The 19,490-nt window shown below is 54.9% G+C and overlaps 1 protein-coding gene across 2 annotated transcripts in view; it reads right to left on the reverse strand.

Moving 5' to 3' along the window:
• The window catches only part of CDHR2 (cadherin related family member 2), a 35,809-nt gene that overhangs the window by 10,492 nt on the left and 5,827 nt on the right, over positions 1–19,490 (reverse strand). For both annotated transcript variants that reach the window (XM_023617171.2, XM_023617170.2), the window contains exons 2-17: positions 15,114–15,180; positions 14,773–14,844; positions 10,142–10,281; positions 9,942–9,995; positions 8,711–8,800; positions 6,831–6,920; positions 6,077–6,202; positions 5,838–5,984; positions 5,680–5,755; positions 5,466–5,581; positions 5,130–5,348; positions 3,996–4,151; positions 3,752–3,913; positions 3,413–3,474; positions 2,909–3,149; positions 690–929 (exon numbers count right to left, since the gene is read on the reverse strand). In XM_023617171.2, the coding sequence (XP_023472939.1) occupies positions 690–929; positions 2,909–3,149; positions 3,413–3,474; positions 3,752–3,913; positions 3,996–4,151; positions 5,130–5,348; positions 5,466–5,581; positions 5,680–5,755; positions 5,838–5,984; positions 6,077–6,202; positions 6,831–6,920; positions 8,711–8,800; positions 9,942–9,995; positions 10,142–10,281; positions 14,773–14,844; positions 15,114–15,165 (2,043 nt within the window). In that variant the 5' untranslated portion in view covers positions 15,166–15,180. The remainder of the gene's footprint in view (positions 1–689; positions 930–2,908; positions 3,150–3,412; positions 3,475–3,751; positions 3,914–3,995; positions 4,152–5,129; positions 5,349–5,465; positions 5,582–5,679; positions 5,756–5,837; positions 5,985–6,076; positions 6,203–6,830; positions 6,921–8,710; positions 8,801–9,941; positions 9,996–10,141; positions 10,282–14,772; positions 14,845–15,113; positions 15,181–19,490) is intronic.

Here is a 19,490-nt window from a genome sequence, read left to right on the forward strand (position 1 = left end):
ACCCAGTGGGAAGCAGGCTGCTGTGCAGGGTGGCATAGGTTGTGCACTGCACAACCCCAGGGGGCACCATCTACATCACGGACATTGCAGAGGTGCATATTTGCCACAACACTTTTCTAGAGGAATGTGCCTCGTGGACTGGTGGTCTCCTTAGAACCGGACAGACTGGGTTCAAAACCCCATTCTGCAACCCTAGGCAGGCTACCAAACCTGTCTGTGCCTCAGTTTCTTGATCAATAAAGCAGGACTAACCATTCCTACCTTGCAGGGCCAGGTGTGCAGGAGACACTATAAATACTGACAGCGACCCCGCCTCTCTGCCCTTGAGTGGCGGTGGGGAGCTTGGACTGCATAAATGGTAACAGAAGCTGATGCTCACTGAGGGCCCTCCCCAGCTCAGACGCTCTGCAAAGCGCTTTCCATGCGTTAACTCACTTTATGTTATTTTCATCCCCGTTTTACAGATGAGGAACTAGAGGGTGCAGGGAGGCTGAGTAATTGCCTAGGGCCACACGGCCAGGGAGCCAGGATTCTAACCCAGGCGGCCTGCTCCAGAACATCTTACCCAGCCTACTGCAAAGGGCAGAAGTGTGACTCAACTTGTGGGGAGGGGAGAGCTGGCCATCTGCTCAGGGGCCCCTAACACAGGGCCGCCCTGGCCCCCTAACCCAGGCCGAGCCAGGCCTCACCTCCACAGTGATGGTGACGTTGACCTCAGTGCTGAGGACAGGCACGCCACAGTCCGCCACACGCACGGTCAGCACAATGCGGCCCCCCAGGGCGGGGTCAATGGCCTCTCGGTCCAGGGGCCCCAGGTTTCTGAGGATCCCACTGTCGGGGTCCACTGAGAAGTTGTGGCTGTAGGGGCTGGGCAGCAGGCTGAAGAGCAGACGACTGTTGTTGGTGTCTGGCTGGTCGTTGTCGTGAGCCTGTGCAGACGGGCAGGGTGGGCGCGTCAGCTGTCAGGTGCTCCCCAGGCCCTCCCCTGCAGCCTGGCCGCCCCTCTCCAGCTCCCATGAGGGCAGTAACTGGGCCTGAAGCCAATGGGACACTGGCCAATCTCCCAGCCTCAATCTCCCATCTAAGAGGGTCAGCTCAACAACTTGCAAGAGCTTCTGAGATCTTAAGCACTGAGGTCATTCATTCAGCCCACAAATGTCGACTGTGCACCTACCATGTGCCCGGCCCTGTTCCAGGCACTGGGACTAGAGCTGCGATGAAGAGGGTTCCCCTGTGGCTGTGATATTCTAGGGGCCAGGTGTATGGAGGCAGCATATCACAGACATTCAGAAGGTTAAAAAACGTAAGTGCGAAGTCCAACAAGATGTTGATTTTCCCACAATGACTACTTCAGCGTTCTACTTTTAAAATAGCTGATTCTTTACCCAACGTGTGTGTGTGTGTGCGTGTGTGCACACACATGTTCCTGTCCTGCCAAGGTCCTGAACACATGCTTGGTTTGCCTTTGGGATGGTCCAGCATGGAGAACACAAGAACAACAGGTTCTTCCAGGTTCCACAGGGCCTTTGCACATGCTGTTCCCTTACCCAAAATGCCCTCTACCCTTCTCTACCTGACTCCAAGCCAGGCTGGTGTCTCCCTGGGCCTCCACACCCCTGTGCTGCCTTCAGCACAGCTCAAGTGACACCCTTGGGCAACTGTCTGGCGCCCTCTCCTTAACTGAGAGCCATCTTGAGGCAGAAATTATGGCGGATTCATCTTGGAGGGCCTGGGCCCAGCCAAGGGCCTGGTGCATAGCGCGTACTCAGCAGATGTGGCTTTGATCCAGAGCTGGGCTGCTCTGACTCGGACCCAATTCTTCCCGCTTCCTCCCTGCCCACCCCCACCTTCAGCTCTCTCCTCCCAGTTCTGTTGGGATCTGTTTATTAAATGTCTCCTTTGTAGACAGGCCTGACCTTGTCTGTTCACCCCTCTGCGCTCCGAACTCAGGCCACTGAATTCGCCAAGTGCTTCTTGGGGCTGACGTCGTAACCACGGTTACAGCAGCGGAAGTGAAACGTTCCTGCCCCAAGGAGCTCACAGAGCAGAGCGAGAAGCATCAAAGAGCAGGGGGCCGAGGCCCAGGTTACAGGGCAGAGAGGCCTGAGCTCCAGCCCCAGGGCTGCCATTTCCAGGCCCCACAACCACAGGAAAGTCACTTAACCTCTTTGAGCCTGTGTTCTCCTTCTGTGAAGTGGGGACCATTAGAGCATCTCTTCACAAGTCGGTCACGAGATGCGGGATGGGAACAGCCCCAGAAAGATGGGAGGGACTCTGCAGCACAAGACTGTCATTCTGATGACCTGGTTTATTACTTCTCACAAGACTCCCTTTCAGATTACTCAGAGGAGAAGCTTCTCTCCAGTGTTTCTCTGGAGCCAATAGTGGGTTTTTATCTCACAGATTGTGAACCTGGCCACTTATCTTTTATTTCCTTTTTTGCTTTGGCCATTAGGAGGCTCAGAATTGAATTTTCAGCCCACCCCTAGCACCTGTATGGCTCTGGGTTCTAACTCTACTTTCATGTCTTTTAACAATGCCACCCTTATTTTCTTTTTTCCCTTATTTCTTCCATATTTTTGTCTTACTTTTTAAGCCACCTCACATCCTTTTCAGAATGACACAGGGGCCTGAATTAAAAAGAGCAATATGTTTTTGAAAGCTTGCTCTGTGCTAGCCCTTGTCCTGAGCACGTTACATCCATTATCTCATTATTCCCCAGTGACCCTGGGAATAAATACTATGATTGTCCTCATTTGCCAAAGAGGAAATAGAGGCCCAGAGAAACTAAGTGAGATTCTCAGGGCCACACAGCAGAGCCCAGATTCCAATCCAGGGCCAGCACAACTACAAAGCCAAGCTCGGTCCCCTGCCCCATCCCACCCACCGGGTCCAGGCCAGCTCGCACCTGGATGGTCACGGAAACATTGCCCTCCTCCTGGACAAAGATGTTATAGGAGCCGCTGACCACCGGGCTGTTGTCGTTGATGTCCAGCAGGAAGATGTGCAGTGTGGTGGAGCCCGACAGGTTCCCGCCATCTGTGGCCTGCAGCGTGAGGTAGTACACGGCCTGCTTCTCCCGGTCCAGCAGATTGCTGTCGCTCACTGTCACTGTCCCTGAGTCTGGATCCACCTCAAAGACGTCTGCCCTGTGCAGGATGACTAGATTTAGCAAATAACAATACAGGATGTCCACTTAAATTTGAATTTCTGATAAACAACAAAAAATATTTTAATACATCCCATGGAATATTTGCAACCTACTTATACTAAAAATATCATTTGTTGTTTGTTCAGAATTTAAATGTAAAGGGGTGCCCTATATTTTCTCTGGCTACCCTGGCCCCGTGGCATGGCAGAGCAGTGGCCCTGGCCCTGCTCGCCCACCTGCACCCCCACCCTGAGGCCTTACCCGTTCCCCGAAAGCAGGCTGTAGGTGAGGCGGCCCCCTTCGCCCGTGTCTGGGTCAAAGGCCTGTGAGGCAGAGAGATGGATAATGGGACACCGTTTAGAAGCCAGCCATGCAATTGATGGGACAGGACTGTCCTGTTTCCTGACACAAAGGGGAGAACCCCCTGACACACTCAGATTCACACATAGACACCTACCGCCCCACACACACGTACACTCAACACATGCATGCACACTTGCTGGGACCTGATGACATCAGATGAAACAGACACTCGGGCAGGGTCACAGTCCCAGGTCTGCCCTTCTCGTGTCTCTCCCAGCCCGGCCCCTCATCACTCACATGGATGCTGTCAGTGACCACAAAGCCGTTTGCACTGTGCTCGAAGACACTGAGGTTGTACAAGCTGTGAGGGAATGTGGGCCTATGGTCATTAATGTCTCTGAGGTGGATGGTCACTGAGGCGACAGAGGAGTTTCCGCTGACCAAGTCAGTGGCCGTGACCTGAGGGCGGGGAAAGAGGCAGAAGCATGCGGACCAGAGCACCCTGCAGCCTGTGCGCCCCAGCACCTAGAGCGCCCCTCACCTGCACCAGCATCAGCGGCTGCCTCTCGTAGTCCACCAGCGACGGCACTCTCACCAGCACCTGCACGTCGGCGGAGCCCACAGCCCGCTGGGGGGAGACGCTGAAGGCTTCGGCATCGGGGCCCCCCAGGGACAGCAGGAAGGTGCCGTTGTTGCCCTGCAGAGGTGGGCTGTATGAGAGGGACCCCACTCCCGCAATGCACCCACCTGCATCCTTCCCCCATCCCTGACCACAGGCGCCGGCCCGCTGAGGTCCCATGAGAGGGGGCTCTCAAAAGACTGAGGCAAGAGGGCCCCAGGAGGGTGTGCTGGTCGCTGGTCCCAGCAAGTGTGGGCTCATCACAGCACTTCCCTTGGCAAAGTGGGCCCCAGGCCTGGGCCACAGGGACGGAGCCTGGACACCCCCACTCCCATAAAGCATCACTAGGAGCCTTCCTACCGCTCCCACCCTCCACCCTCCACACCAACACCAAAGCCCACCACAGCATCACCCATTGCCCACCCCCTCCTCCACCGCACCCTCCCCTCAGCACCAACCACCAACCACAACCCACCCACCTACCACCGTTCAACACCATCCTCCACTCCACATTCGGTATCAGCTCAGTATCACCGAACACTACCAAACACCGTCCACAGGACTCATCACCCAACACCACCCCTCACCCATCACGCAGCACTAATCTCCCCTTAAGAATACCCTCCAACTTAACACACACTCGGACCACTCTGTGCTCCACAGAGCACACGCCCCCAGTAGCCAGTGCTACCCAACACCCCTCCCCCTCACCATCCACCCATCACTGCCCTCTACTCGACACCACCGAAAATTACCTTCCACTCAACATTACCCACATCCAGCACCAGCCTCCAATCCACTCCACACTGCCATTCTGTTCACCGCCACCCTTCACCGCCCGGAGCACACGACCACCAACCAGTTCACCATCACCCAACACTTCCAAATATCACCCACCCACTCTGAGTTTCACCACCACTCGTGACCAACACCCACTGCTCACCTCCTCACCATGCACCACAGTACTGCGTTCTCCTGGTCACTCCCCACCTCCCGCCCCCAGCCATCTCCCACCATCCATCCCGCCCACGCCACCCCTTGTCTGCGTCCACCTGCCTTGTCTGGGTCAGAGACCACCATGGTGAGGTCGTCGATGGGGATGCGGGTGGAGGCGTGCTCATCCACGGAGCCAGTGAAGTTGTCTTGGGGGGTGCAGACTGTGAGGCTGCAGTTGTAAAACTCAGGCTTGTGGTCATTGACATCTGTCACCCTCAGTGTGACCCATATGCTCACCTTGGCCTTCTGCCCATAGATGTTGGGGTGCACCTCGGTGGCCTGAGAGCAGAGCAAAGGCCGGAGGGCAGAGGTCAGAGAAGCAGCACCCAGAGAGCTGAGATCAAAGGTCAGAGGATAGAGTGCAGGGGTGCAAAGGGGGCGGTGGCCCTTCCTCACCGTGACCTGGAGCTGCACCTCCTCATCCTCCTCCAGCAGCTGCTCGCGGTCCAGGGAACCGCTGACTCTGATCACCCCGTCCGGCCCGATGTCAAACCAGCCTGGCCTTGTGGAGTCTGGCAAGAGGCAGCAGGAGCAGCTGCTTCCAGCGGCTCGGACAGAACCCCCACCCCTCCCCTGCCCCAGCCCATCCTGGGGACAGCCCCATTCTCACTGGAGATGCTGTAGGTCATGAGGTCATTGATGCCTTTGTCGCCATCCACAGCCTCCACCTGCAGCACTGAGGTTCCCTGCAAGGAGGCATGGTCAGGGGCCCAGCCCTTTCCCGGCTTCTGGTCTCCACCCAGGGCCGCCCTGTGTCCCCCAGCACACCTGGGGTGCGTCCTCGGCCACAGAGGCCGAGTAAAACTCCCTCACAAACTGGGGGTCCAGGTCGGGCTGGTCGACCACAGAGACGGACAGGAAGACAGGCAGGGAGCACTGGATGACGAAGCTGTTGTTGTACAGGCCGCCGGAGTCCTGCGGGGAGACCGCGCGGTGAGCCCGGCCGTGGCCCCGCCCGCGGCCCCGCCCGCGCCCCGCGCCCCCGCCCCCGACCGCGCCCCACTCACACAGGCCTTCAGCTCCAGCTGATAGAAGGCGCTCTTGTTGTTGTAGCTGAGGCTGCCGTTGAGAATGATGGAGCCGTTGGGCAGGATCTCAAAGAGGTGCTTGCTGTCCCCGGTGCTGGGGATGACCTGAGGCACAGCACAGTGAGGCTCGGCCCGACGGCCCTGCCCCGAGAGACCTGGGGGCGAATTCCAGCCCTTCCCTGGACCAGCCCTGCCACCCTCACCAGGTCACATAACCTCTCTGAGCCTCGGTTTCCACCTCTGGGAAGTGGGCTCGGATGTCCCCTTGGTGGGTTAAAAGGAGGGTCGAATGAGCTAAGGTATGTGTCAGGCATGTAGTGGGCACTCAGTAGACGGGGGCCACGGCCAGCAAGTTTGTCTTCATGAGGACTGGGGTCACACCCCTATTGTCTGTGTGACCTTGGACAAGACCCTGGGCTTCTCTGAGCCTCGATTTTCTCTTCTGTGAAGCCAGGAGTGCGTCAGCCACCAGGTGGTGTAACACGAACTCGGCAAGGACCCTGACAGTGCCCGGGACAAGAGGGTGGACAGAAGGGTCCAGTCCCTCCATAGGCAGCTGGGCCAAGTGAGGTCCGGAGGGGCCCGCGGAAGCCTTGGGGACCAGGGCTGGGCCCGGCAGAGCCGCCGTCCCGGCCCCGCCCTCGAGGTCCCTGCGGGTTGCGTGCGGGATGCTGCCCCCTGGTGGCGGTGAGGAGCGCGGGGCCCCGCGGCCCGCGGCCTCGCGCGCGCTCACCTGCTCTATGGAGTACACCACGGCGCCCGCCGACCCCGTGTCCTTGTCCACGGCCAGCACGGAGAACACCAAGGAGCCGACCGGCAGGGTCTGCAACGAGGGACTTGTCACCTTGAGCTCCAGTCCATTTCCATCTCCGCCCCGCCCGCGTCACGCCCCTCCCTGAGCTTCGGCTCCCCAGCCGTCGTACTGCGGGATAACGACGCGCCTTCCGGGGCCTGCTCCGAGCCCTTGCCTTCCCATCTGGGCTGGGCCTCGCGGGGCAGCCTGCTCCTCTCCCACGCAGCCTCCCCGCCCCTGAGCTGGCGGCTGATTTTCAGAGCCCCTCAGGACCCGGAGGAGCCGTCGTTCCAGACCCCAGGACGTGCCACTTCTCTGCTCAGACATCCCTGTGGGCTCTCTGTAGCTTACAGCAGTAGCTTCCAGACAGCACCCTGCAGAGCTGGAAGGTTCTATGGGGCGGCCTTTGCCCCCTGAGACCTGGCCCTGCCATTTCTGTCTACACCCTCACTGTTTCCGCGTGGTGCCAAAGAGATCTTTGAAAATCATGAATCGGACCACATCACTCTTGTGCTAAAAATCCTCCCATGGCTCCCCCATTCCACGAATACCGGCCAGACAGCCTCCACGGCCCTCTGCAGTCAGGTCGCTGCCCACCCCTCTGCCCTTCCCTCCCCTCCCTGCCCCCCCCCCCCCCATTCATACTGGCTTCCTGGCTATGCCGTGAATGCTCCAGGCTCATCTCCAACTCAGAGCCTTTACATCTGCTGTTCCCCTGCCTGGAACATCCTTTTCCTGGAGCATCCCAGCCTGGCTCCTTCCTGCCATATAGGTCTCGGCTTAGATGTCGTCACCTACTCAGAGAAGGCTGTCCTGACCGCTCAACCTGAAGCACCCCCCCCCCCCCCGTCACTGTCTCTCACTTTGCCCTGTTTTTTGCTCTTCCTGGAGCTCAACACCATCTGAAATATCCTGTTTCTTTAATGTTTCATTGATTGTTGTCTGTGCGCTTCACTAGGACGTCAGCTACTGAGGGTCGCCACAGGTCTGGCTTGTTCACCATGTGTCCTCGGCACCGGCGCCCTGGCTCTGCGTAGGTGCTCCGTCAGAGCGGCTGTCTGGACCTCACCAGCCTCGTGTCTGGCCTGGGGGGCCCCACACCCAAGGGGCTTCGAAGCCACATGGTAATGAAGGTCCAGGAGTGGTGTTGTGTTTGCTGCTCAGGGGCCATGGGAACTTTCTCCCTCCCATACAGTTCCAGTGGGGCTGCCCTTACTTGCTAGAGGGGAAAGCCCATGATGCAGACCTAGCCAATCAGAGTGTTCCACACCCCTAGATTGATGGGTACATGACCCAAAATGGGCCAATGAAATTCAGCCCTGGAGTTTTGATTGGGACCACTGAGAGAGAATCTGTGTTGAAGTTGCAGAGCTGGTGGGATGTGAGCCTGGAGCTGTTGGGGGCAACTTTTGTCATCACAAGGGAGAAATGCCCCCTACCTCAGGATGGGGGCAATGAGAGAAACAGAAGTGAAAGGTGAAAGGAAATCTCTTCTTGATGACACGGCTTGGGTACCTAGATCCAGCCATGCCTGAAGTTAAACATATTTCTAGATTTTTCAGATGCATGAGAGAATCAATTCCTTTTTTTTAAATTTTGCTTTCTCAATTGAAAGAATTTCAATCCAGTCTGATTGGTTGATTGCAAAATGTTGCTGTAACTATTGTTCATGGGGTTACGTCCCCCTGAATTTGGTTCCTGCAGCTGCTCCTTCTAGGAGGTGCTTCTCCCCATCCTGGATCCCCTGCTGGCCTTCTCACTCAGAAGAGATTCTGGGATGCCCGCCTCATACACAGACGCCCTGTGAAGGCAGATGTTACCTCGTTGATGCTGGTGGAGAAGCCGGTATTCTGGAAAACGGGGGCATTGTCATTTCTGTCCTCCACGATCACGTACATTTCCTTCTGCACCTGCAGGCGAAAAAGCCCCAGTGAGCCCAGAAAATGTGGGCACTGGAGAAAACAGGGCAGAGCGTCCGACGGGGCAGCAAGTAGGCCGGGCTTCTTGGCGGAGGATTAGGCAACTTTTGGGGCAACTTTTTATTGGATTCAACTTCAAACACCAGAAGAGCTGCAAGGATAGTGCAAAGACCTCGCAATCCCCTTTGTCCAGGCTTCCCCATTGTTTGGTTTCTCTCTCTCTCCACATGTTTACTGAACCATTTGAGAGTAAGTTGCTGACATCATTAGGTCATTTTTTAAAAAATCTAACATGTGCCTGTCCCGGTATAAGAATGCTCATGTAGCTTGTTTGGCATAATGTAAAGCTGTGGGCAACCTAAGTGTGCACCAGAGGAGGCCAGCTGGAGCCCCACGGTGTGCCCCACGCCTGACCAGACAGCATGAGAAACAGGGGCTCAGGTACAGACCCAGAAAGAGCGCCAAAGCGACTCTTGAGTGACAAGGCAGCTTAAGATGATGTGTACAGTAGGATCCCATTTGAGTATCAGAAAATGCACAGAAAACTATGCTCTTTCTTTTGTGGATGCATATACGTGAATACTTAGCCAGGGGTATGAAAGAACACAGTGACAGTGGACACTTCAGCAGGGAGAAGGCTGGGAGGGGCTGCCCAAGGGGATGGGAGCTTCTTTTGCAATTTTTGACATGTTTATAATGAGGAGGTACTCATGAATATCCAAGTAATTAAAATGATTTCTTTTTTTTTTTTGCTGGGGAAGATGCACCCTGAGCTAACATCTGTTGCTAATCTTCCTTTTTTTCTTTTGCTTGAGGAAGATTAGCACTGAGCTAACATCTGCGCCAATCTTTCCCCACTGCATATGTGGGTTGCCCCCACAGCATGGTTGATGAGTGTTGTAGGTCCACACCCAGGATCTGAACTGGCAAACCCCGGGCCACCGAAGCAGAATATGCCAGACTTAACCACTACACCACCGCCCCGTATAATTTTGAGAAAAATAAACATTAAATTCATTTTTTGTTAACTGGGCCTCTCTGCTTATTTGAGGCAGGGGACACAGTCGGGAGTGACCCCCAGCCCCCTGCTCTCCGATCCCTGGACCACCCTCCCCTCCCCACTTTGACTCACTGGGTTGTTGTGACCGTCGCTCACAGAGATCGTGATGAGTAACAAGAATTGCGTCTGCAGTGGGCAGAGAGAACGGGCATGTGGTGAACCCCCGCTCCGAGTGGGAGAACGGGCAGGGCGTCACCACCAGGACACTGGCTCCAGAGCCCTCCCCGTCTCCCCTTCCCTCTCACAGCGCCACCCAGGCTGCTGCCCTTTACCTCGTAGTCCAGAGGGCTGGCCAGCTTCACTTCCCCAGTGGCACTGGTGACAGTGAAGAAATAGGCATTGGGGCCACTAATCCCGTAGGTCAGAGGGTCCTGATCCAGGTCCTCAGCCATCAACCAGAAGGCCTCAGCACCTGCAGACGGGACAGGGAATGCCCAGGGTCCATGCCACCTCTTCCAGCATGGCCTGGCTGAGCTGCCCACAAGGCAGGGCTAGGGGGTCTGACTTCTCTGTGCAGGAAATCTGGGCCCTCCCCAGCCCCCAGGGCTCCAGCTCCTGTGGTCGTGGGCATCAGATCTGGTTGTTGTCACTCAGTACCCACACAGAGGCCTTTTGATAACAGCATGCTGATTTCCCTTGGGGGACCACCCCAGCTGTACCGGACGCAGGAGGGCGGGCTGTGACTGAGGCATCTCCCCCTACCCTGGCCAGCCCCTGGACCTGCCCTCCTGGAATTCACTGAGAGAAGACCAAAGATGGTTGACGTTAATGTGCCCACTGCAGCAGCTGGGTACATCCCAGGGTGGGGGCCGCTGAAGACCCTCTGGAGGTGCCTGTGCCTCTTCTCAGCCTTCCCTTCCCCCTGAGAGCTTGTCCAGGGCTGCCAGACACTCTCTCTGCTCAAGAGAGCCAAAGCAGCTTCTGCTGCTGGCCTCCCAGAAGCCCTGGCTCCCGCTGCACGCCCCGGGCAGAGCAGGGCCAAGGACGTGTTGGGCTCTTGAAAATCCCAAGGTCATCGACTCTCCAGCGTGAAAGGAACTTTTTACAGACTCATCAAACCCACGCCTGCTCCCCCAGCCTCACCTCCTTTACCACATCCAGCCTCTGCTCGGCCACCTCCACCGCCGGAACTTACTCCCCCTCAAGTCCCCCTTCCTTTGCTGGACAGCTGTTCATCAAAACCTGCTTCTCAGAACTCCCACCCATGGGTCCCCGAGGGCCTCGTCTGTCCTGCCCAGGAGGTGCAGTGCCCAGGGCCCACAAGAATGTTTAACTTCTTTTAAAATCAGAAGAGCCAAGACATGGAAACAACCTAAATGTCCCTCATCAGATTAATGGATAAAGAAGATGTACCACACACACACACACACACACACACAGAGGAATATTATTCAGCCATAAAAAAGAAGGAAATCCTGCCATTTGCAACAACATGGATGGAGCTTCAGGGTATTATGTTAAGTGAAATAAGCCAGAGAGAGACAAGTACTGTTTGGTCTCACTTATATGTGGAATCAAAAAAAAACTGAGCTCATGGGTAGAGAGAACAGATTGGTGGGCACAGAGGTGGGGGTGGGGGCTGGGGAAATGGGAGAAGGGGTCAAAGGTACAAGCTTCCAGTCATAAGGTAAACAGGTCCTGGGGATGTGGGGTCCAGCATGGAGACCATCGTTAGTACTGTGCTGCATATTGGAAAGTCGCTAAGAGAGTAGATCTTAGAAGTTTCATCACGAGAGAAAAAAATACGTAACTATGTATGCTCAGGGAATGTTAACTAGACCTATTGTGGCGATCATTTTGCAATATATAAATATCGAGTTATTATGCTGTACACCTGAAACCAATATAACGTTACATGTCGATTATACCTCAATTAAAAAAATGGTAAAAAAATCAGAAGGAAAAAATTATGATCCAGCCTGCATGGTATTTGTCTTTCTGCCAATGCAGTCATAAAATACACTTTTAACATATTTTTCTGGAGGAAGGGGCCCACGAAGGCTGAAGTGCCACAAAAGTCACATGCGGTCATGGGGCCCGGTGCCCAGTCTGAGGGTCTCAGGGAACCAGCCGGCCCCCCCGTGCCCATGACCCCCCTTCAGGGATGGGCTCAGCAGCAGGCCTGGAATCTGCTCTTTGATTAAACAGTGCCAGCTCCTCCCACAATTCCTTGGAAAGCTTGGTCACAGTCCCTCTCCACTGAGGTCCCCTCCTCTGGAAAGACCACTGGGCCAGGGTCCTGCTAAAAAGACATGGGTGCCTGCATTCTGTCCTTGGTTGCAAGACACTGTCAATTTAATGGCTGCTTGGGGCGGTGGGGGGGTCCCTCTGTGTTAAGTGACTCTCTCAATTGTAAGACACACCCCAATTCAGAAATGCCAGAATGCAGACAGATGTGGCCCTCGCAGCTAAGGAAATACGGGAGGCGAGTGGGTGTGTGGGTCCTCCTCTGTATGAGTTTGTCTGGGACTAGATCAAGGAGGAAACGCTTTTTCAAAAGTTTGTCTGAAAACAACGTGGATGGACCTCGAGGGTATTATGTTAAGCGAAATAAGCCAGTCAGAGAAAGACGAACTCTATATGACTCCACTCATAGGCGGAAGTTAACATATTGACAAGGAGATCTGATCGGTGGTTACCAGGGAAAAGGGGGGTTGGGGGAGGGCACAAAGGGGGAAGTGGGGTACCCACAACATGACTAACAAAAATGTACAACTGAAATCTCACAAGGCTGTAATCTATCATAACATTAATAAAAAAAAAAAAGTTTGTCTGAAAAAAATTAAATGTAACAAACCAATAAGAGCTACAAAAATAAAGGACACATTTTAGGTCTCTGTATATTAAGAATTGTATGTTTGTCACTAAACTCAAATTTGATATTTAAAATACCATAAAAATAAACATTTTTTAAAGTCTGCCTGACAAAACTAAACTATTATACAGTGTTAGCGTCAGGAAAACGGGTCTCGAGCCGGCGAGAAAGGACGGGGCGTGAGCGGCAGGGGCGAGAGAGGGGCTACTCCCAGGCGGTTACATGCGATAATTCAGTGTTCTTTTCTGTAAGTATCTTATACTTCAAAATAAAAAGTCTAAATAACATATTTTTAAAAATCTGACTGAAAATGCTTTCACATCTCAAGAGAACTGTAGAATTCACCTCAGGAAGGGGGAAATTGCTCGTTGGTTCCAGAAGACCCGCAGAGGGGCCCTGTGGTTATGAGAAGCCCCTCCCGCATGTGGTCTGGCCGAGACCAGACCTGACACTAAAGGTTACCTGGTAGAATGGAGATCCTGAGGGCATCTGGGTTACACATGTCTGTGACATTCGTTAGGAGGTGCGTGTGTGTTTATCTGTGACCAAACAGCTAGGAAACTGTAGGTGTAAAATATCATTAACATGTATGTGCTACTTCTCTGTTCTACAAAGAACGTTCATAGATGGCAATTTACCCTCAGCTCAGCCCTGCAGGCAAGATTGTGCCAACTCAGAGTGTAGTGAGACTGCCACCTGCTCTAAACCTTTGTTAATATAACCCTTAACAAGCAGCCACATCCAAATGGACGTGGCCTCCGTGGTGGCAAAGCCCGTGGCTCCTCCTTTCCTCGTGCACCCAGACCCAGGCTCCTGAATCCCAGGGCAGACTTTGGGTGTCACCTTCTTGGATGCAGTCTCTTGCTTCATCTGGTAGCTTTAGGTATGTGGGATCCCAATTCTGATGCTGCAGCAAAGACTGTCAGCTGTCCCCCATGTTCACGTCCCCCTTTCTCTCGGACTACATAACCCCGGATCTTGAGCTAGGCACATGGCCGAACAGAATAGGGACCTCATTTCATAGGTGCCCTCGTTGCAAGGTGTGGCACGTGGCTCCGTTCTGGCCAGTGCGATGTGAGCAGAAGTAGCAGGTGTGGAATCTGGAGCCTGTCCTTATGACAAAGGGAGGAGCTGTCCCCCCTCTCCCTCCCTCCCTCTCCCGCTGCTCCAGGAACAAGCTGTGGAGAAACCATATTGGACCCACGGATGAGGGCCCCGCCCTAGTGAAGCCACGGCCTGGAGATAGAAGGAGGGTGCCTGACCCCAGAAGAATAGAGAACAGCCTGATGGAACAGACTCCCACAGCCCCGGCCTTGCTGCTCTGGACGGCTCTGTGAGATCACGACAAAATGTGACCTCATTCACACCTGTTATTTGGGGTCTCTATTAGGCATGGCTGACCCCATACCCCAGTGAATACAGGCATCTATTGTTTCTGCTTCCCCAACCCATATCCTGCCTGCTGGGAATTTGATCTCCAGTCCCTGTGGCTTCACCCTGAACAGTGTTCCCAAATGTGTCCATTCCCGTGCCCGGCCAGTCTCACCACACCCGCGTCAGGGACTCAGGGCCCTTCTTTCAGTAGACTCATTATCTCATGTAAACACATTTTTCTTAAAAGCCAACTTTAGATGGTTGCTGTCGATGGAAAACTCATCTCCCTTGCCACAGACAGAAAGTAACTCTACAAATGGAGGACTACAAGCCAAGGGAAGGTGTCAACTTCCAGTGGGACGCGCAAAAGGCTCCCAGCCGGAGCCTGCTCGCTCTGTTCGGAAAAAAGAGCAGGAGTAGAGGGAGATTAGCAGGGCAGAAGGTGAAGAGAAGTAATGGAACCAAATGGATACTTCCTCCTCAGGGAAATCGGAAAGACTAAAGAGACGGGAGACAGGAGATGCTGTGTGAGGGCCCTTGACCCAAAGGCTGAAAAGCAGAAAAGAAACTTCTGGAACAAACTCCCTTCAGGTCACCTTTGCCCCACAACGAGCCATGGAGCTGCAGGGGCGGGGAGCAAGCCCACGTGGGAGCCCCTGGGAGCCTCTCGTGGGTACGGGCCTAGCAGGGTCTGGGCACAGGGACAGTACGCACCCACTGGCAGGTCCTCAGGTAGACTCACTGTCGTCATGTTGCTCAGGAACATCGGGGCCACGTTGGCTGCCACTGTAGGGACACAGAGCGCTGGAACATCTGGACAGCCGTGCAAAGCCTGCCCCCTACCTGCCCCAGAGGCGTCCACCCCAGTCCCACAGGCCCACTTGCAGCCCAGCTCTCCTGCCTGGACCTGATTCCTCCCTGGGACCCCTGGGCAGCCAAGCCAGGGCGGGGCCAGGGAGCTGGGTGTTTGCTGACGAGGAAGAACTGCTCCTTTCTGGAGGATCCTACCGAGGGTTCCCAAGTTAGTGTTGCTCTGGGGAAAGGGAGGCACCCACCAGTCACCACGAGGGCAGGAAGCAGGAGGCAGGACAGCCACGGCCTCGCCATCACGTCTGGAGGGACCTGGGGGAAGAGGCGTCAGGGAAGGGCTCGGCACCCTCTTCTCCTTTGGCAGACCCCCATCTGTCTAAGTCTGACCCAGGCCCACCCCCAGCACCACTCAGGGCTCTCCCCCAGGCCCCTATCAAACTGCCGCTTTCCAGATGTTCCAGAGTCAGGGGAGTCAGGAGGAATGGGGGGCGGGCGGGGTAGCTGGGCCTGGTCCAGAACCCCAGCCTGACCGACCCTGAGCCCGACCCCAGAGCTCAGCACCCACTGTGTAGCTGCGCTGAGCCGAGCACATCACACGCGTCATCTTGTTGTTCCCACAACTGTGAGGCGGCTGCCGAGAAACCGAGGCTGAGAGCGTAAGGTGCTTGCCTGAGGCTGCACAGAGAATCAAAGGAAGACCTGCTCCAAACACAGGTCTTCTGGACTCCAGAATTCATCCCCTCAACGGCTCCCCTCCCATCCCTGTTTAAAGTGCCCCAGCTAATAGCATCCTTCACAATCAGGGGCCTGGAGAGGGACTGTGACCTGTCCAGTCCCATCGAGAGACTGTGGGTGGGCAGGGTTCTTTGTCCCACTTGCTGACACATTTCATAGCTGCCTTTGCAGCCTTTCTCAAAGTCTGCTCCGTGGAACCTTGCCTTGCCAGATGCCCCACAGCAGAAGGGTTCCCTGAGCAAGTCAGTTTGGGAAGGGCTCTGTGCTGCTCTTGTTGATTGAGAGATGGGCAGGGACCCTTGGAAAACTCTACCTGGATCAGTCATCTTGATCATCCTATGTTGCAAGCTGTCCTTTATCCAGGAAAAGGGGAAAATGAGGACTTTGATTCACTGTCACTGAGAGATACCTGAAACCCCAAGGCTTTTCATCCCAAAAGACAACTGATATGTGACACCAAAGAAAGGAGGCAAGCAGGAGTCCTGCAAATGTCTCGCTTCTTGCTCTCTGTCAAGGAAGTGTTCTGCACACTTACTCCTCTGCGATCATTCGGTAAGAAGGGCCTCTTTACTGCATCCTCTGCTGTACCTTTTGGACTTTGTGCTGAGTGAACATATTAACTTTCCCAGAGAGACATTAAATTCAAGGTTCAAAGGAAACAAAGGAACACAGTGGCTGCCCAGCACCCTCCTGGCTCCTGCTCCGGCAGCTCCCCCTCCATGCCCCTTCCCTCCCGCCCCAGCGTCCGAGGCTGGCGGCTGTTTCCCAGAGAAGCCTGGCCCCAGAGCCGCAGGGAACCAAGAGGCAAGGAGCCCAACCCACTGCAGACTCTCTAAGACGGGGCCTGGGGGCAGAGAAGGAAGGAGGAGAGAGCCTGGCTGCCAGGGCCTTGGCCATGAAGGCTGGAAACCAGACCTCCTCTCTCCAGCACCACCTGCCCCTCCTCCCAAGTCCCCCTCAGAGATGCACCCACTTCCCCAGGTCACCCCTGACTCCCCATCTCCACAATGCCCACGGCCAGTCCACGTCGCCTTCTATATTTCTCTCTGGTTTGCCAGCATCTCTCCATCCCACAGCAGTCACCCTCTCTCCCCTGGCTCAGCCCTCCTCGAGGTCTCCTCCCCTTCAGTCTCTCTAACTCAGCCTGCGCAGCCAAAATAATCCTTCCTCACCCATCTAATGTCCTCCCTCTCCTGCCCAAAACCCTTTAATGGCTCCCCGTTGCCAGAGTCCGAACTCCATAAAAGGGCTTCCACAGACCTTTCGTGCCCTGACCTCTGCCACCCTCCCCAGCTTCATCTCTAACCACATCCTGCTTCACTCTCCTCACGCTTTGCACGCCCACAGGCTCACTCTGCTTTCCCTCACTGCTGGGCCTTTGCACATGCAGTTCCCTCTTTCTGGAATGCCTTGCTGCCTGGTAAGCAGCTCCAGCGTCACCTTCTGTCCAGCCACCCTCTCAGTACTGCTGCAGGAAGAAGTGGCTCCTTTACCGTCCATCCATAGTAACCACACAGGACCTTGCTCAGATTCCAGTGTAACCTCTGTAGCTCACTCATGAGCTCTTTGCAGATCGGCCTTTCCCACCAGACCAGGAGACATGTGAGGGCCAGGTCCAGATCTGCTTCATCTCTGACCCTTGCACCAAGCCCAGGGCTGAGCCCAGTGCAGGCTCATTTCTGAAATGAATGGATGAATGAATAAGCCAGGGAATCACGGTAACCCCAGTGGGCTGATGTGGAACACCTGTGAGATGGGGCAGAGCCTCATGGCTCAGTATGTGGGCCAGAGAGCTTGGCTGCTGATCCAGGATAATATTGGGCAAGTAACTTAACCTCTTTGGGCCTCAGTTTTCCCATCTGTAAAATGGGAATAATAATAGCACCTACACCACAGGGTTTGTGTGAAGCTTAAGCAGCGCCTGGCTCACAGTCACTGAGTAATAAATGTTGGCAATTATGATGGAGGAAAGAATGTCTGTCTCCTGCCCCTTTCATGCTTGGAGTCCCCACACCTCACTCCTCTCTTCTCCCAGACTCTGTCCTGGCCAGGCTGGGTCATCTCACAGGCCCCCTCTTGGTCAGTGTCCGCTGGCTCCAGTCTGACCCCCACCTCCTGCACTTGGCCTGTCTCCACCTGCCCGGAAGTTCCGGCACCAGCCTTCCTCTTTTAACCCAGAGTGGTCCTTGCCCCAGTTTCCCCAGACCTGCTGGGAAACACAGGGCGATCAGGAGGGTTGATAATTTTCAATATCCGCTGACATCTCCTGAACACTACCATGTGCTGAGTACCCTGATTCGCTCAGTCATTCCTGCATGAATGTGTCCTGGGTGCCCATGGTCCACCGTGGGCAAGACCTTGTTCCCAGCACTGGGGATACGATGAGCAAGAGAGTCTAGGTGCTGCTCCACTGGGCTCCCGGCTTCATGAAGAAGACAGACCCTTTGTACGGTGTAGCTGCTTACTGCAGAGCGCTAGGAAGGAAGGGAATGGGGGCGTCATGGGAGGATAAAGAGGAACGCGACTCTAGGCGGTGTGGCAGATAAAGAAGGCTGCATGCTTTTTGACAGTCCGCACCAGCAAGAGATGAGGACTGCTCCCTCGAATCTGGTGCATTCATCATGTTTTTATTTCCTGTACTTTATGATGCTTTGACACCTCGGGGCCCTGCTGGCTGGGGCGACTGCCCCTCCCAGGGCTGGATAACTCTTAGAGACGGCAAACGACTGGCCTGCAAACATTCCTCTCATATGCAGACCAACCAGTCCGTGCCCGTACCCCCAGCACCTCCTTCATCTGACTCTCACACGCCCAGCCAACATTCCTGTGCCCTACATCACCCCAGAGCCAGGCACTGGACATCTGAGGACGACCCCTACAGCCTGCCAAGATTAGTCACACTATCCAATACTAAAGCTTGCTCAGCTGCTCAACCTGCAGCTTCTCTCCCACAGAAAAGGCAATAAAGGTGGTGGGTCCTGCATTCCCTCGCTCCTTCTGCTTCCTGACCAAACCTGGTGCTTCCTCATTGGTCCCGCATGGTGAGGTGTGCCCCTTCCCGTAGGGACTGTGAATAATAAAAATCTCCTTTCAATGGCCTTAGTCTCTCCGCTGTCATCACTCAGTCATCTCCATTACATGTTTTACAATTAAGATGTTTTACAATTAAGACATCTGGGCAGGCCCTGTGACTGAGCAATGGAAGGCGGCACCAGAAATGCTGGGCTAGCTCCCAGCCCCAGCCCTCAAGACACCCGCAGTTTCCCCTCACTCTCAGAACTTAGCAGCCATGCTATGAGGAAGCCCAAGCAGCCCCTAGAAGAGGTTTGTGCAGAGGAGCTGAGGCCCTGGCCCACAGCCCAGCTGAGCTCCCGCCCATGTGAGTAAGCCATGTGAGGGAGCCATTCCAAAATGACCCTCCGCCTCCAGACAAGCCGTTCCTGCTGAGCCCTGCCCAAATGTGGGCTGCTGAGCCCACTGAAGGATGACTGTGCTCTTTGCCTGAGTCTTGGGGCAGTCTGTTATGCAGCAGTGGACAAGGGGACAGAGAGGTGGAGTCTCTAGGGGGACGTGTTAGCAGAGGCCTGAGGGATGAGAAGAGGGCCTGTGTGAGGGGTGGAGGAGGGAGCTTCCTGGTAAACAAGGACGACTCACCATTTATCTCCACTTCCTCCTCCCTCTTGAAACCCCACTAAAATGACGGTAAAGATCTTAGAAGTTGGAAAGAAATGATACGAGATGATCAACTCAGCAAGATAATGATGCTTAAAACCAGAGAAGGGATAGGGGTAGGGAGCACGCACAGGAAACCAGCTCCAAACCCCAGCAAGGCTGAAGGATTGAAGGTTCTAGAACCTTCTGAAAGTAGAGGGTGGGGTGGCCTGAAA

This window comes from Equus caballus, chromosome 14, assembly GCF_041296265.1.
Source record: "Equus caballus isolate H_3958 breed thoroughbred chromosome 14, TB-T2T, whole genome shotgun sequence".
In the NCBI taxonomy this organism is placed as follows: domain Eukaryota; kingdom Metazoa; phylum Chordata; class Mammalia; order Perissodactyla; family Equidae; genus Equus; species Equus caballus.